Here is a 15,095-nt window from a genome sequence, read left to right as displayed (position 1 = left end):
ATAATAGCTCCAGTTAAATTACAGCAGAAAATGTATGGGACAAAACTACAATACACAAATATAAAAAAATCATACAATAACCAGGAAAGAACTAGAAGGTCTTAGAATCATACAGTCCAACACCTTTCATTTTACATGACGATTATGTAGTTAAGAGATTTATCAGCACTTCAAACGATCTGTGCTTTCATCACCAACACAGATCCCATAAAAGAATTTAATAAATTGCCTATAATAAATAAATAAATAAACCATCTGATGACCAAACTTCTTTTGGTGAGTTTCTCTTAACTCTGTTAGGTTGGTCTTTGGACTATAGCCTTTTGTGGAGTTTATACTGAAATTTCCAAATGAGTAGGACCCAAGAGAGCTTGTACTCTGTTGAAACAGTCTTCAAAGGCCCAGGGTCATCTTTATGTCATGATGAGGCACTTAATAGGGCTTTAAAGAAGTTTTTAATATAAAACATAAAAAAAAAAACTCTAGGTTTTGGGATCGTGTGGGGAGCTATTTTTGTCTGATGGTGAGGTGAATGAACCTGTTATTTCATTAAGACAAGGAAGTGTGAACACTTCTTCAGTCTTAGAGATGCCTGGAAAAGTTTAAGTGACTTGTCCACGGTCACATAGTATGTGACAGGTCTTCTTAATTCAAGGGTAACCCCCTCCATCCACTATGCCATGCTGCCTCTTAGTTCTTTTTTTCTATAAGTTACTCTTTTGACATTCAATATAGAGCATTACGCAATAAAATACAATATAAACAACTGGATCTCTGAGTCTATAATGGACAGGATTTTAAAATTCGAACTAAATTTTAGGATATAAAAGACAGGATCAAAGCCACAAAATCATGATGCAGCAGTTTATGAACCTTAGAATTCTAGTGTAAAAACAAGTTTGATTCCTTCTGGTTACACCCTGGCCTTCTGGAAATATACATGAAAGTTACGCATTCATGCTACAACCTGCATACAGTTCCAGCTTGTCCACCTATGGAGATGCTTCTTAGGTGCTTTTAAATGAGGTTACCTGCACAATCTTGGAACCTCAGACAGAGGCTCTAACAAATCATAAGAGCAAGCAATTTTTATTTTTGGCACTGTCAAAAGTTTTTTCTTACTTTAATTAAAAACTGGTTGATCAAGTTCTTAACTATTATAGAAAACAATTGTTTCAGTAGACAAGCAGGACCAAAATATTATCATATCGCCCATGCGTTTTCCAGCTACGGTTATGGAAATTTAATTCAACAACCCCTTTTATTTACATATCTAGACCTTGAAAGTTCATAGGATCACAGGCTTTAGAGTTGGGAAGAACCTTACAGATCATCTAGTCTACCCTCCTCATTTTACAGATTGGGGAACTGGAGCCCAGATGGGTAAAGTGACTTGCCCAAAGACACACAGGCAGACACAAGTTCTTTTAAACTAAAACCCAGTTCTTTTAAACTAAAAATCTAGTCTTTCCACTAATTATATCATATGGTGTTTACAAAGATATCCAATTTATGGTTTTACGGTTTACAAAGGAGAGAGTGCCCTACTTACAACAACTTTTTGGAGTAGGTAATTCAAACATCATTTTTCTGATGAGGAAGCTGAAGTTCAACCAAGTGAAATGACTTGTTCATGGTCACGGGTGGTTTCAGGGCTCTATGTATTGTATCATGCTGCCTCAATGGCTTAAGTCTCTACTATGTATGTCATACTATTGTAAGCAGTTTTTACCCTCAAGGAGCTGATAATATAACCTATTCCCCACCCTTTCTCTTTTCTAACCCAAAGAGATAAAGAACTCTATTAAAACTTTCCAAAGACAGATTACTAGGCCCACTGAATCATATCTAAAGGAAGATTTTAAAGTGATGTATTTAAAGCTTTCAGAAATTTTGTTTTAAATGTTACCTTTTTGATTCATACCCTAACTTTTTCTACTAAAATATTAAACTAGAAGAATTTTAGAAGAAGAAAATAAAGGGGTAGGAGAAAAGCTTCCTCATAAATAAAATTCTGACCCCCCTGTAACAAAGAGGAGTTTTCTCTAGAATAAACTTTTCATTTCAGCTTCAATTAACCTCAATGCCATACTGCCTTTTAAAAAGCTCTTGGCACTGCCTATGTTTAAAATCTGTTGTGACTTTTCCAAACAAATGCAAGCTGAAAAGTCTTTCACAATGTTGCCAAGATTCAGTACTTCACAATTAGTGTTCTAGTCATGCTGGTACAGAAACTTCCTACCATGTACTACAATTCTTAAGACAAAAGATCTGGCCCCTTGTGCCTGGTGTCTTTGTACCAAAAAATAAGCTGATACAATTGCTTCCCTTATCCATTAGTATAGTAGAGAAGCTAAGAAATGTATGTGAAAAACTATAGCGCAAAGTATAATGCAATTACATTAAAGTTCTCTTCACTATGCAGTGGTAACCAATGTTTCTCAAACATGTACGCCAGTGAAGCAAAAATATGACTACTAGCATTTATATAGCACTTTACAAACACTATTTCATTTTATCTTCACAACAATCCCAAAAGACAGGTGCTACTATTATTCTCATTTTACAGTAGAGGGAACTGAGGATGACAGAGATTAAGTGACTTGCCAGGGTCACATAACTATTAAATGTCTGAAGTCATATTTGGACTCATCTTCCTGACTCTGTCAATTGGGCAAACTAGCCTAAAGTTTTAAGTTCAGAGAAGCCCATCATCAGGCAGGCCACTATGTGATTTTTTTTTTCTCCAAGCAATTCATTAATAGTAAGATACTACCTAAGTACTCACATAACATAATAACACATTTTTTTGAAGTTCTGAAGTAGGTCCAAATACAAAGGTACAACATACAACAGAAGTTAAAACTGTCAGAGATTACTTAGTAGGGATGGAGAAAAAAGATCAAGGCAGGCAAAGCAAGAAGGTTTGACTGAGGTATGATTTAGGAGGAGAAGATTCCAGACAGTAAGAATAGTGAAACAGAAAACACAAGATGGGTTAATTTAGGATCCTTTAGGGGGAAAAAAGAAGGCAGTAGTTCTAGCTGAGCAGAGCACTGGGAAACTCAAGGTAGTAGTAAGATAAGATGAGAGGTAGGTTGGGGCTAAACCATGAAGGGCTTTGAGTGTCTGGCCTAAGAATCAGTATTTTATTACCTGCTTATGTCTCTCTTAAAAAACAAAACCCACCAAACAAAAAACACCCTCACTTATTAGTTTATGCTTTCTCCACCAAACTGGTATAGAAGTATATAAAATATATCTACTATATAAAGAAGACTGGAGGGCCTGAATAATCAACCCAAAGAATTGTCAAAGAATTGGATATACAAGTTCCCAATTATTACGAATCGTGCACCATGGGGAAAAAAAGCACCTTTTATAGTTACAACCTTTTAGACCACACCAAATATTGCATTATAGTTCATGCAAGTCACTGTAAATAAAACTTCGCAGAGCAAAGGGTTGCTTCAACACAGCTGTATTTCTAATACAGACAGCAACTTCTGAGTGGTATTGCAAGAATACTGTCACATAGTACCTACCCTTATCTATAAAGCAAGCTGCCAGTAAGGGGTGGTAGGCAGCCACTAGTAGAAGCAATGCTAAATGATTTCACTCGTCTTTCAGTCAACATTAGGGATCATGATCGTGGGCAGCAAGGATGAGTGAAAAGACAAGATTCTAAGGCAACATAAGAAAGATCTCTGATATTCAAGTGAAACATTCCTCAAATTTGCTTTATAGCAGGGGAGGAAAAAAGCTAAAAAACAAGTAGTCTTTATTTCCTACTAAAGAATTCTAAGGTCTACAAATAAGTCTGTTAACAACCAATCCTAAAATAAAGTAGAATGCTATCCTGAACTTGGCCAAGTTTTATCTAGGAGCAAAAAAAAGAGTCAACTTTCCTTTGAAAATTTTTAAGTCTAAAAATGAATGAATGCTATAATTATTTATTCACACCCGTTCTCCTCAAACTAATTTGCTTCTAGTCATTTACCTGTACAGTGATAAGTTTTATTTCTGAAACTACTACCATTATGATTCCTAGGAAATGCATATTAGACTAGTTATTATCCCAAAAGAAAAGACTCAAACCCAAGTAAACAAAAGCAAGAATTCTAACTTATGTGAATTAAATATATTTACCATTTTGAAAGTGAAAATTCATATTTTAAAACGTGCATTTAATTAATTTAAAATAAGCCCATTACATGTTAACATTAGTAACATTTTAAAATAAAAAATAACTATTTTTCTAAAAAAGTGAAAAGAGTTGCATTGTTTTATATATATTTTTGCAGTCTCTTTAATGTCTGGCTTAATACACAACAGCTGGATTCTTATATCTGCTTCTGTTGTGATGTTATTTTTACTGAAGTATATAAACAAAATCCAGCCTCACACATTAATGTTGTTGGAAAAGGGAGGGTTAATTTAATAGGTAAATAATGGGTTGTTGTTTTTTTTTTACTATTATTAAAATAGTTTTAACATCACAGATCTCCTCAAAGAGTCTTAGGGACCCCCAGGATGCCTCAGATCACACTTTGAGAATTGCTAATGTAGATAATAGGAATCCAAGGGTAAAAGCTAAACGAGACAAAGACATGGACTCATTTCCCAAGGAAGAAAAAAAATGGTTCCCAACAAACCAAGGGAAGTAATATCAAAGCAGGTATAGCCTGCCAACTGGGCCAACAGCAAGTATAAAGGAATTCCAGATCCAAATGACTCTCCAAATCTTCCTAGAAGTGGGGCATATAACATGTGGTTGTTCTGAAATAAGTTTCATAACAAGGTAATGAAGAGTTAATTGCATAGCTCACTCCATTTTTTGCAGAGGGATAGGGACTATAGTTATGGAATGTGGCATATAAAACAAACTCCAATGATGTGTTGGTTAGTTACCAAACCACTCCCTCCTTTTCTTTTTTTTTTTTTGTTACAAGAGATGACCGAGTGTAGAAGAAGGGGGAGGATTCTATTTGGAAATGAAGGCAATGTAACAACAAAAGGCATCAACATCGTTTTTTTAAAAGTGAGTTGTATAACAAAATTATTTAAATAGTTCTGAAGAATTTCTATTATCCAATCATGTTAGTAAATCATATATAGCATCATGTACATAAAATGTGATTAGTTTTAACTATTTTGGTTACAAAGTAACTAAAAGGCAGTATTATTTTAGGAGTTGAGAAAATCCAGTTATAAAAGTCTATGCCTAATGCAAACTGTCACAATATATCCAAAATCACTTAAAAACTTTTTTTCACTACACTACTTTCTATATCTAACAGACCAAGAAAAGAATTATTTGAGATATCGTTTTCTCAATTCCACAAGCATTTATTAAGCTTCTACATTCAAGGCACTGGGCTTACAACGACAAAAAGGAACAGTCCTTTAATCTCCAAGGACTGAAGTCTAAACAGGGATAAGTAAACAGATATGTAAAAACAAGGTTAACTGAGCAGGAAGAAATATGCAATAAGTGGGAGAATATGGGAAGGCTTCCCAGGTTAACACCTTAGCTAAGTCTGGAAAAAAGGATAGAGATGTAGGGTCTGGCAGTCTTCAGTCCCCAAACATCTTTTTTACAAGCTTTACTAACTTTAAGATGATGTTTTAATTAGGCTCTGCCTCCTTTCTGTCCCATTTAAGGCATGTAATTTATACTTCAGGCTTTTAAAAAATGTATTTCACTGGTCTGGGGAAGAAGTTCATAAATGGGTATAAATATCATTCTGCATTTACACAGCATTTATCATGAAATGTTATTGCCAAAACAGGCTTGCCTTTAGAGTCTGCCTTTAGACACTAAGAGGTCCATTAGTTATATAACTTTTATAAAGCAAACCTGCTTGTTAGAGATAAAGTCAGCATCTGGTCCACAGTAGTCACTCAATAAGTATTTGTTGGAAGGATACTATCTTTATACAAAAAATGCTAATATAAATCTTAAGCCTGTAGTTCATACCCAAGCTGACCGTTCTTTTGTATAAGCAGTTTTTATGAACCAATCTTAGATCAAGGGTTGGGCATATGGGCCATACTTGCTGACCCCTGTCCTAAAACATCTTCTACCGAGTCAGTTTACTTCAATTGTAATATAAAGATTTCAACATGACAAAATTTGTGAATTTCCAAAAATTCACAAATATTAAAACCCCACCTCTACTCTGAAATAAGCTAAAGCAAATTAAATACTTTGCATTAAATCTGAAATGGCTGGTTTGTACGAGTCATTTTGATGGTAGTTTTCATAGAAGTACAGATTCCATACGCTTTTATTTTTGAAATACACTTTTAGTACCACTAAAAAAATTAATCTTTCAGGAGTAGTTTCTGAATTCAAATTAAAATATGCAACTCTGCAAAAAAAGTCATAATTGATTTTATAAATGATTGAAGATAATTTCAACCACTGAAAAAGTGATGATACATTCTGAAGCATCTGAATACAGGAAAATTGAAGTAGGTTTTATATTGAAATAAACAGCTTCATCTATATCCACAGAAAGAACTGACGGGACTCTGAATGTAGATTGAAGCATACTATTTGCGCTTTATTTTTTTCCTTTTCGTCTGTTTCTTCTTTCACAACTATGACTAATATGGAAATACGTTTTACACGATTGCACATATATAATCTTTATCAAATTGCTTACCATTTTAGGAAGAGGGGAGGGGAGAGAGGGAACGAGAGGGAAAAATTAGAAACTCAAAATTTTGTAAAAATGAATATTAAAAATTGTCTTTATATATAATTGGAAAAAAACAAAATACCATTATAAAGGAAGAAAGGAAGGAAGAACTTCCACAGGTGCCTATATTAGGAGAAAGCCAAACTGGGCCAGGTTCTGTTAGAGGCCATTTGGGTCCAACCCACTCCCTTGTACACAAAAGAGTGAAATAAAGTAACTATAAAATCTCTTTTTATGCAGTCTGAACAACAGACCTAGAACCAGAGGGGTAAAATATTCACTGGTTCTCTGGCGACCTTTCAACCCAACAGGCTATCAGCATTATTAAAAGTCCTAACTTAAGACAATTACTCAGGAGTAGCTAGCTAAGAGCTAATGACTGAAATGGGCAGCTAGATGGCTCAGTGGATAAAGCACTGGGCCTGCAGTAAGGAAGACCTGAGTTCAAATCTGAACTAGGACACTTACTAGCTGTGTGACCCTGGGCAAGTCACTTAACCTGTTTGCCTAAATCCACTGTAGAAGGAAGAAAACCCCATGGAAGTACTATGGTCCAAGGAATCACAAAGAGTCAGATGTGACTGAGCAACAATGACTGAATCTTCAAAGAATACACTAAAGACATGAAAAAAGGCTCTTCAGAGTGAATAAAATGCTATGAACTGAAGTCAGTTTGGCCTAGGGAAAACTTTTAAAAGCAATACAGAATTGAAAGTCACTGACTCCTACCTATATACCATCACGTTAACTAAGTCCCAAAAATAAATGACAAGACTTTCTGGATTTGGTTTGATCTTACTTGTACATACTTGGCAGTATTATGCACAAACAAATACTAATTAATGACAGTGCAAAGATCAAATATAAAAGTCACTTAGGGATAAATGAAATATTACTCTACATAGCTGAATTTGAACCCATTCTAGAAATCTGTTTCCAGAAATAACTTTGAGCCAAACATTAGAATGATAAAATGGGCTTGTTGGTATGAATGACAGCTAACATTTACATACTGCTTTAAGATTTATAAAACAGGAGGCCTTGGGATATAATCAATTTAGCAGCCTTAAATACTTTCTATGTACATCAGGATTTTTTTTTTTTAAACAGCTATTTAAAGATAGTTACCAGGTAACTATAAACAGCCTGGGCAAAAGACATACTTTAAATGTCAAACTACAACATAAGTATGAGAAACAGCAACAGATCTGGAGCAGTGAAAAAAGAATGCTAAGAAATGAATGGACATTAGTCACGGAATTTGAGAGTTGGAAAGAACTTCAATCCAGTCAGCTCAACCCATCCACAAAATGGATCCCCACTATCATTACCCAGCGAGACCTCCACGGAGGCTGAACTCAGCCTTTGCATTTTTGAAAAGTTCTAATTGTTAGGAAGTTGCTCTTGGAATCAAGCTTAAATTGGACTCTTTGCAACTTCCACAAACTGCTCCTGATTCTGTCTTCCATTAAGAACAGCTAACATTTGCACAGTACTCTTTATGAAATACTTTATAGGTGTTATTTGATTCTTAAAAACAACAAAAAACAAACCAAAAGCCCTTAGGTAGGTGTTTGCCCAGGGTCACAAAGCATGTGTCCTAAACCAACATTTGAACTCAGGTCTTCCCTGCTCCAGATCCAGCACTCTAGAACACCTACTTGCCTTTAGCTTGTCAAGATACTTCTGGATGCCAACTCTGTTACTCCCAGCTTTGTGTCACCTGCAAATTTGATGAGCATAAATCAACCCTTTATCCAACTGATCCACTGATAAAAATGTTAAAACAGCACAGACTCTTGTGGCACTCCTTTGGTGAGCTTCTTCCAGGTTGACAAGGAAGCATTAAGAATTACTCTAGATATCTATAGTCATATGAAAAAATGCTCTAAATCACTAATGATTAGAGAAATGCAAATTAAAACAACTCTGAAGTACCACACCATACCTAACAGATTGGATAACATGACAAAATAGAAAAATGGTAAATATAAGAGAAGATGTGGGAAAATTGGAATACTAATGCATGGTTAACGAAGTTGTGAACTGATCCAAACATTCTGGAAAGAAATTTGGAACTATGCCCAAAAGGTTAATAAAACTGTACATACCCTTTGACCCAGCAACACCACTTCTAGGTCTGTATTCAAAGAGATCATAAAAATAGGAAAAGGACACATGTGTACAAAAATATTTATAGCAGCTCTTTTTGTGGTAGTCAAGAATTGGAAACTGAAGGGATGCCCATCAATTGGGGAATGGCTGAACAAGTTGTGGTATAGGAATGTAATGGAATACTGTTGTTCCATAAGAAATGATGCAGCAGGTGGACTTCAGAAAAACCTGGAAAGACTTCTATGAACTGATGAAGTGAAGTGAGCAGAACCAGAGCATTTTACATAGTAACAGTAATATTGTGCAATGACTAATCTTTATAGACTTAGCTCTTCTCAGCAGTGCAAGGATCTAAGACAATTCCAAAACACTCATGACAGAAAATGCCATCCACATCCAGAGAAAGAACTATGGAGTCTGAATGTAGATAGAAGAAAATTATTCTCTTTTTCTTTCTTTCTTCTTTCTCATGGTTTTTCCCTTTGGTTCTAATTCTTCTTTACAACATAACTAATGTGGAAATATGTCTAATATGATTGTACATGTATAGTCCATATTAAACTGCACACTCTCTTAGTGAGAGAAAATTTAGAACTCAAAATCTTATGGAAGTGAATGTTGAAAAACTAAAAACAAATAGATAAAATTTTTAAAAAGAATTATTCTTTCAGTCAAACCATTCAACCAATTGTGGATCCAGCTGATTGTATTACTGTCTAATCCTCCTATCTTTCCATCTTCTCTACAAGAAATACAAGAGATTCTTTATCAAAAGTTCTGCTAAAACTTAGGTAAACTATACCCACAGCATTTCCCTCATTTACTAGTTTAGCAATCCTATGAAAAAAGGAAATGAGCTTACTCTGGCATTTCCCTGACAACATGTTAGATCTTTGTAATCACTATTTCCCTTTCTAGGAGTTCATTAACTATCTCTTTAATGATTTATTCTAGAATTTTCCCAGGAATCTAAGTCAAGTTCTCTAGCCAAACTTATAGGTCCTCTTCATTTTGTAAAAAATATCAAAGTATTTGTTCTTTACCAATAATGTCTATACTCCATGATCTTTCAAATACCACAATGGCTCACTAATCACATCTGCCCGCTCTTCAGAAACTGAGAATACAGCTCAACAAGTCTAGGTGGCCTGAATTCAACACGGGCAGGTAAGTGAGGTACATTAATATCTTCTTATGTATATGGGATATACACCAACTTTGCTGATCAATTCTGTGCTATTATTTTCACAAATCATTTAGTCACAGAATTGAGTTGGAAGAAACATTAAATACTACGTAGTCCAACCTTTTTTAGTATAAATCACTTTATATCACATACAAGTGATTGATTATCCAGCTTGTAGATGGGAGAAGGTAGGCAAAGACAAACTCATTCAATTTCAGAGCTTCAACTGCCACCACAGCACTATGAAGACTAATAAACCTTATCTTTAGTTCTTACTTTTGAGCTTCAAATATGTATATCCTCCTACATATAAAGGTTTGTAATCCAATGCCTGTGAACTCTGTGTATATATACATATAGACACATGTATAAAATTGTATTTCAATATAGTTGTTTACTTTGTAATCCATATAGCTTATTTTATGCACTTAAAGACATTCTGAAAAGAAGTCCATAGGCTGTAGCAGACTGCTAAAGGGGTTCATGACACACAAAAAGGTTAAGAATCTCCAAGCCAAGCTAAACTTTCCCCTTGAGTTGACTATAACGCCCATGTTTTTGCCTGTGGCACCAGTCTTCTCATGCATGTAATCTCCAGGTAAACTTTGATCTCTGTTCCCAGTTTGCCTTGGTTGGTGAAGTCCTATTAATTTCACTTCTAATGACTCAAATTTCTATAGCCTCCTTGTTATTCCCATGCATTCAAACCAGTATAGGTCTTCTGTCTCCTACTCCAATCTGTCCCTTATACTTGCAGAAAAATCTTTCTCATGGAGAGATCTCTGATCAAAAATCTTTAGTGCCTCCTTTGGCTGTAGAAGTCCAAATTCCTTTGCATATCATTCAAGGCACTCTACCTTTCCAAGTACTCATTACCTTTCTAGTTTTATCCCAAATTATTCTGGTTTACCACGTGACTCATCCAAATCAGACTATTTCTGCTATTCTGTCTTTACTCACGTCATTTCTTATACCTATTCCATGAAGACTTTTCTGGTCCCTGGGTCTGATCTGTCCCCTTCAACCTCATCTAGTACTGTTTGCCATCCTTCTAATACACTTACGTATTATTTATCTGTGTGTTTTATGCCAAAAATATACTGTATAAGCTCCAGGACTGCATGCACAGGTGTACTGTATTATCTTAATTTTCTTATTTTCTCTAGCACATAGAAGCGTGCTCTGCATACAGAAGGTGCTAAAATTTGCTGATAAATGAATGAATTTAGGACAGTGAAAAACTCTTTTAGTGTAGTCATGCTTACAATGACTCAGTAAAGCCCTCTTCTGACCTGATGGGAAAGGAAAAATATCTTATCATTTAGGGAGATAATATTGTGGTCTATTCAATCTATGGCAATTTTACAATTAATTTAAAATGCCAGCTATGCTTTATTATGAAAATGTAAGGTTAAAGCCCTCTTGGAGCTCAAAGACAAACACTATGAAAAATGAAAATCTTTATTACCATTCATCATCTTGAGAGAAAAAGCATCCTTCTCCACACACACACCCACAGACTTTGAAAGTAGTATGGTATATTTTCTGAGAATGCATAATGTTAAATTGCAAAACAGTCCACTGCCTTCTTGCATTTTATATTTTAAGACTTTATGACATGTACTAGCCTAAACTATGCAAGCAGAAATGCCACAGAAATGTATACTAAACACTTTTTAGAGTTAAATTTAGTCCTTCTGGGTTTTTCATTTCTCTGTTTACTTTTCTTCCATGACAGATTTGAAGATATCATGAGGAAAGATAAAATGCTACAAGAAAATTTTGATATAATAGTAAAGAATAACTAACATTTATATAGTGCCTGTTATGTGTCAGGCACTGTACTGAGTGCTTTACAATTAGCTCATTTGATTCTTGCAACAACCCTGGGAGATAGGTGTTATTATCATCCTCATTTTTTTACAGATGAAGAAACAGAGGCAAACAGAGGTGCAGTGATTTGTCCAGGGTCACTGAGATTAGATTTGAACTCATGTCTTCCTGACTACAGGCTAGCGGTGTGTCTGATGTCACCAAACTGCCTCATTTTCACCATTCTAGTCCTGCTAGCTTTTTTGTATGAAGGTTAAAAAAAAAAAAAGCATTCTGGTATAAGAAGTCAGGGAAAGACCACCTGGAGTGGGATCAGCAGTCCAAGGTTTAAATCAGGATTCTGCAATTTACTATGTGACCTTGGGCGAGTCACATAACCTGTTTGGGCTTCAGTTTCTTCACTTGCAAAATGACAAAGCTGGACTAGTTGGCCCCTGAGGTCCCTTCTGCCTCTGTGATGTTGTAAAAACTTGTGTAATTAGACTATCTCTAAGGTACCTTCCAGCTTTAAATCTATAATCCTAAATTGTCTTGTATGGGAGCTTAGCCTACAGCACTGTTAATCGGTTCCATCAGACACTATGAGAAACTGACACGTATAGGAAATGTTGTATAGCAGGGGTACTAAGTTGCTTTTGTCAGTAAGAAGTCTGGATTGTTTGTGACAGTTATGAAAAGTAGCTCAAGCTGAAATGTGAAGTTATGTTCTTCATAGATCTCTGAAAAAAACAAGACACTCCAATCCTTATTCAAGAAAAAAAAAAAACATAAAACAGCTATACCAATTTCCAGGACATGAATAACACTAACTACAGGGCATTTCACATTTGTTTTGAAAAGCTTAAAACGTTCTTCAATTTTTAAATTAAGATATTTACTTTCTTAGAATCATAAGAATGTTCAAGAAGTACTATATTTTGTTATTTAAGGTGCCTGATAACATAATGCTTTAAGTACAGTGTCAGTAGTTTTGAATTATGATTTGAAAAAATATATCAAGGATATCTGAACATTCTACCACTGAGACAAAGTTGATACTGAAAAGATGTTTCATTATAGACCTAAAAGTACTAATCATATAGGGGTTCAAAACAAACAAAAAACAAACTATCAAGTGAATGCTTTAAGTATTAATTAGGACAGCAACATGAGAGTGTTGAAGGAAACCTGGTTTTGGAATCACCAAATGAGTATTAATTCAGATTCTATTTCTTTGGCTCTTAGTGAATTTCATCTCTGTAAAATGAGGGTCTGGACTATATAGTGTTCAAGGTCCCTTCTGCTGCTAAATTAATGATGTCATTAATATAGATGATTTAGTTAAAAAGTTGTTTGTTCACCAAATTAGAAGATAACCTCTATACATGAAGAATACTTCACATCAACTGGATAGATTACTTTGCTACATTCTAAGCTTAAGAGTAAAGTAATACCAGCCCCAGGAGTTGTGCTAAGTAATTCCAGACCTTATTTAGTTCTTTCTAGTGTAAAGAGATAAATATATCTTTCACCGCTTAGTGAAAGACAATAATGCATCAAAAATACACTTGGTTAATACCTTACTATCAGGGAATAACAGATATCAAGTTAAATGAGTCTTAACCACTGAAATCTAAAATGTGTATTTCAGGCCTCTTAACTATCCATCCTCAGGAAGCTTTCATATCAGCAAAATCAAGTCTCCTGGCACTCAAGGTCGTACACATCTATTGTTGTCCTACCTTTCCAATCCTGTGTCATGCTATTCACCTATCCTTGGCCTACAAACTCTCAAGTCAAACAGTTAAGTGAAGTTCCAATAAGTTAACATTAGTCACATACCTTGATTCCAGCCAACAAAAAAAACTCTCTACTTTCAAGATTATAAAAATAATATTATCTATAGGGGTATGACAGTGCAATAAAGACAGGACATGATCTTGCTTTCCTGCTTTGTCATTATACAATGAAAATTTCCATCTATTAGCCAATATTTAATTGGCTTACTGGAGAATTTATTTTCCTAAATGCTGCTTTTAGCATTTTACTTTGTCAAAACAACCGAGTAAGGATAGGAAAGTTGATGCAAGAAAAGATAACGGGGGGGGGGGGGGGGGGGGGAAGGAAAGGAGATGGTGGTATAAGCTTGTGTCAACAGTTATATCTATCATTAATTAGCCAGTTTTGTAGAGCTGGTAAATCAGGTTAAGCTTTGTTTTAAGGAAGAGTTTTAAGATGTTCTTTTAGTCACCAGCGCGTAATGGCTCCTGGGGACTGTAACTATATACAGAAACAAGTCTATTCTACTTTATTAGCTCTTACTTCTAGAATTTCTCCGTAATACAAACACTAGAAAATCTGAGTATCTCATAAAGGGGATGGGAACAACAGCATTGCTGGGTCAACGGTTTATCTACACAGCAACACAACCAGCCCGAACAGCTCAAAGGTGCAGTTCCTCTCACTGTCCCGAAGTAGTTTGTCTGTGGAGTCTAAGTCGGGGAACCCGCCCTCCTTTACTCTCCCCCGCCCTGCAAGCCCCGGGGAGGGGAGGCACCCCTAGCAAGTGGCCCCTAAGGCCGAGAAGGGGTGGCCCGTGGGGAAAGGATGGTGCTGTGCGAGAGCAGCTTCCAAGGAGGCAGCCCAGGTCTGCCTCGGGACGCCTCGGCCCCTCCTGGGCTGCGCCCCACCCAGGCCCCGGCCCGGCAGGAGGACGACGGAGGAGAGGCTCGGACGGACCGTGGCGGGCTCACCGGATGTAGGGCGAGGCAGCCGCCAGGATGTTCTTCTGCACCGGGATCTCCTCCCCCTCCAGCACCAGGTGCGCGTCGCAGAAGCGGGCCTCCTCCCGGAACGAGCTCAGAGCGCGGAGAAGCCGGGCGGCGTGCTGAGGGTCCGACACGGCGCTGCCCTCCGCCATCCTGCCGCCCGCGCTTACTACCCCTTCTCTACCCCTTCTCCGAGGGTCCGCAGCCTCAGTGTCCCCCCAAAGCGTCCTGCACCGACGTTGGGCCGTCACTTCGCGCGCGCTCCTCCGTTCGCTCGTTCACGGGCAGGAAAACAACGGAAGGAGCGCGAGGCGAAATAGGCAGCACCTCGACTGCGCCATTAGTAATACGTTGAGGAGGTAAGGTGGGGGCCGGCCCCCCTCAGGCCCTTTTAACGGGTCGAGAGAAGGGCGTCATCATTCCGCGACTGCCCCGCCTTCCGCGTGCGCCCGACAGCGAATCACAGGCTTTCTCCAAAACTCCTCCCCTTTCTCTCTGGAATAGAGA

General features: G+C 36.8%; 1 protein-coding gene across 2 annotated transcripts in view; it reads right to left on the bottom strand.

Moving 5' to 3' along the window:
- GAN (gigaxonin) overlaps positions 1-14,968 on the bottom strand; it is a 72,656-nt gene extending 57,688 nt beyond the window's left edge. The window contains exon 1 of one of the 2 annotated variants that reach the window (XM_072634167.1): positions 14,574-14,968. In XM_072634167.1, coding sequence (XP_072490268.1) covers positions 14,574-14,740 — 167 coding nt within the window. In that variant the 5' untranslated portion in view covers positions 14,741-14,968. Of the gene's footprint in view, positions 1-14,559 lie in introns of both variants that reach the window. The other variant, XM_072634168.1, reaches the window with a different exon arrangement.
- Positions 14,969-15,095: the final 127 nt, after the last annotated feature.

This window comes from Notamacropus eugenii, chromosome 1, assembly GCF_028372415.1.
Source record: "Notamacropus eugenii isolate mMacEug1 chromosome 1, mMacEug1.pri_v2, whole genome shotgun sequence".
In the NCBI taxonomy this organism is placed as follows: domain Eukaryota; kingdom Metazoa; phylum Chordata; class Mammalia; order Diprotodontia; family Macropodidae; genus Notamacropus; species Notamacropus eugenii.
Note: the sequence above shows the minus strand (reverse complement) of the source record. Positions and strands in the feature narration are given on the sequence as shown.